General features: G+C 31.5%; 1 protein-coding gene across 1 annotated transcript; it reads right to left on the bottom strand.

Moving 5' to 3' along the window:
* Positions 1 to 242: 242 nt before the first annotated feature.
* LOC131608158 (F-box/LRR-repeat protein At3g26922-like) lies at positions 243 to 2,056 on the bottom strand. Its single transcript, XM_058880087.1, has 2 exons — positions 1,573 to 2,056; positions 243 to 1,218 (listed from the first exon to the last, which is right to left on the bottom strand). The coding sequence occupies exons 1-2, from the start codon at positions 1,823 to 1,825 to the stop codon at positions 260 to 262; spliced, it is 1,212 nt and encodes a 403-aa protein (XP_058736070.1). The 5' UTR covers positions 1,826 to 2,056; the 3' UTR covers positions 243 to 259.
* Between the last annotated feature and the right edge of the window lie 227 nt (positions 2,057 to 2,283).

Here is a 2,283-nt window from a genome sequence, read left to right as displayed (position 1 = left end):
TATTAATACATACAATATTTTTAAAACCCATTATTTGATATACTATCTAAAAAAATATATTTTATCCACTTAAATAATTACTCTAGAATCAATATAAAAATAAAACGTACCTACAATGATGTACTCAACATTTGCTGAATGTGAGTTTTGAAGCAAGAAATTCACCACTCTATCAAATTTGGATACGCCATAAAGCTGATATGTTTCTATTTTGAGTGACTTTAAATTACTTAGGGAAGGCGACTTATCCTTGAATAAATCAGGAAAATTGAAAAGAACCTAACAAATAACAAATTAGGGTTAGTTGTAATTCTATTTTTTGATAAATAGAATATAAAAAGTAAATTAAAATATTACAAAATACCTGAAGAGTATCTGTATCAACCGTCAATGATTCAATAATACTAAAAGTATCCAGCCATTTGAGTAGGGTTGAATAGTTTTTCATAATATTAATTTTTAACTGTTTAATAGAAGGGAAAAAGCTCTTGGTGCCAAAAACTTTTGAAATGTGAATACCTTTAAAAGAAAAGGTACTAAGATTTGGAGCATATAACTCTATATCGAAATGGAATCCATCAAAAATATTGTCATACATAGCTATGGTTAAATTTTCAAGTTTGGTATTTGAGATGCATAGGTTTCGTTGATGCAAGACCTTACATTGATGAATGATCAAAGTATTCAACATGTTAAATGTGGAAAATGGCTTAGCACAACCATCTTCATTGGGAGCAAAAGTAAAATGGGTTAGAGAGAGGGTGGCTAATGCTGGAAAATGAAGGGAATTTGGAAATACACTATCCACACCCGAATCACAATGGGCACTAGTAAGTTCAAGTGACTTTAATGTAGGACATGAAAAGGAAATACAATTAGGTTTAAAATAAGTGATCTTCAATAATAAGTGTTGGACATTGTGTGAAAAAACATATTTTACAATCTGGGACACTAATATGTTGCTTCTCTTTTTGGTAAAAAGAGGATAAAGTTGGAGAGAATGAATATCGGTCCGGTCATCCCGAAGAGACAAAAGCTTGGGTACAAATTGTTGATAAAATCCATCAATCTCTGATGGATAATAGAATACGAGAGTGGGGAGTTTCTTCCAAACATTGATCCATCTTTTAGACAAAATACAAGTTTGAACAGCCTCTTTTGCATGCAAAAAAGACATTATGTGAATCAGAATACAATCCGACAAATCAGAAATCATATCTACAAAATAAAAAAGACATTATGTGAATCAGAATACAATCCGACAAATCAGAGATCATATCTACAAAATAAAAAATAATACAAATCAATATGATTCTAGTAACACAAATAAATAATACAAATGCAGTAGATAAATTTTAATCCATAAAAAATCCAAACATCATGAGTTTTTATTATAGTTTTTAAAAAGAGATGCAGTCGTTTTAGTCGGTACCAATATGATTGTGGCCATCGACAATAATTTGTATTTTAATATAAAAGCGTTGAAAAGAGTAGGCATCTGTCGATTTTTTGGTGGTTGTAGACCCTTTTATAAAACCCTAATTTTTATATTAAATAGAAGAAACGAGGAACCTGGTTGGTCGATGGGAGCCTTTGCCTTCTTGGCTGATGCGAGATGCCGTTGATTTCTGCGACCCTTCACATTCTTGGCTGGTGCGATTTGTTGTTGTTGATTTCTGCGAGCCTTCACATTCTTGGCTGGTGCGATTTGTTGTTGTTGCTTTCTGCCCTTTGTGGATTTCTTGATCTTCTTGGCTGGTGCGATTTGTTGTTGTTGAGTTTTGCCCTTTGTGGGTTTGGGGGTTATTTGGTTTGAACGTGCCATCTATATTAGTGAATTCTTAAGTATTATTATTCAATTTGACGATACTTATATAGATGAAAATATGACCTTTTCAAAACAAGACTGTTAGTCGGTTTGGATCTTATACACAACATATCCGTTATTGTTATTATTTGAGAATATCTCACCCTCTTTTGATCTTCTTGGCTGGTGCGATTTGTTGTTGTTGTTGCTTTCTGTGAGTTTTGCCCTTTGTGGGTTTGGGGGTTATTTGGTTTGAACGTGCCATCTATATTAGTGAATTCTTAAGTATTATTATTCAATTTGACGATACTTATATAGATGAAAATATGACCTTTTCAAATATGATCTTATGCACAACATATCCGTTATTATTATTATTATTTGAGAATATCTCTTCCTCTTTTCATTAAATTTTCTATCTTTTTTTCACATTTATATATTCAGTGAATCCACGTAATAAAGTTGATATATTATTT

This window comes from Vicia villosa, linkage group LG5 (assembly GCF_029867415.1).
Source record: "Vicia villosa cultivar HV-30 ecotype Madison, WI linkage group LG5, Vvil1.0, whole genome shotgun sequence".
In the NCBI taxonomy this organism is placed as follows: Eukaryota; Viridiplantae; Streptophyta; class Magnoliopsida; order Fabales; family Fabaceae; genus Vicia; species Vicia villosa.
Note: the sequence above shows the minus strand (reverse complement) of the source record. Positions and strands in the feature narration are given on the sequence as shown.

Excerpts from the sequence above, each read along its gene's own strand:
- LOC131608158 (XM_058880087.1), bottom strand. The coding sequence starts at position 1,825 with ATGGCACGTTCAAACCAAATAACCCCCAAACCCACAAAGGGCAAAACT. Across the intron at positions 1,219-1,572 it reads GGCTCCCATCGACCAACCAG|ATATGATTTCTGATTTGTCG; the intron begins GTTCCTCGTTTC and ends TTTATTTTGTAG.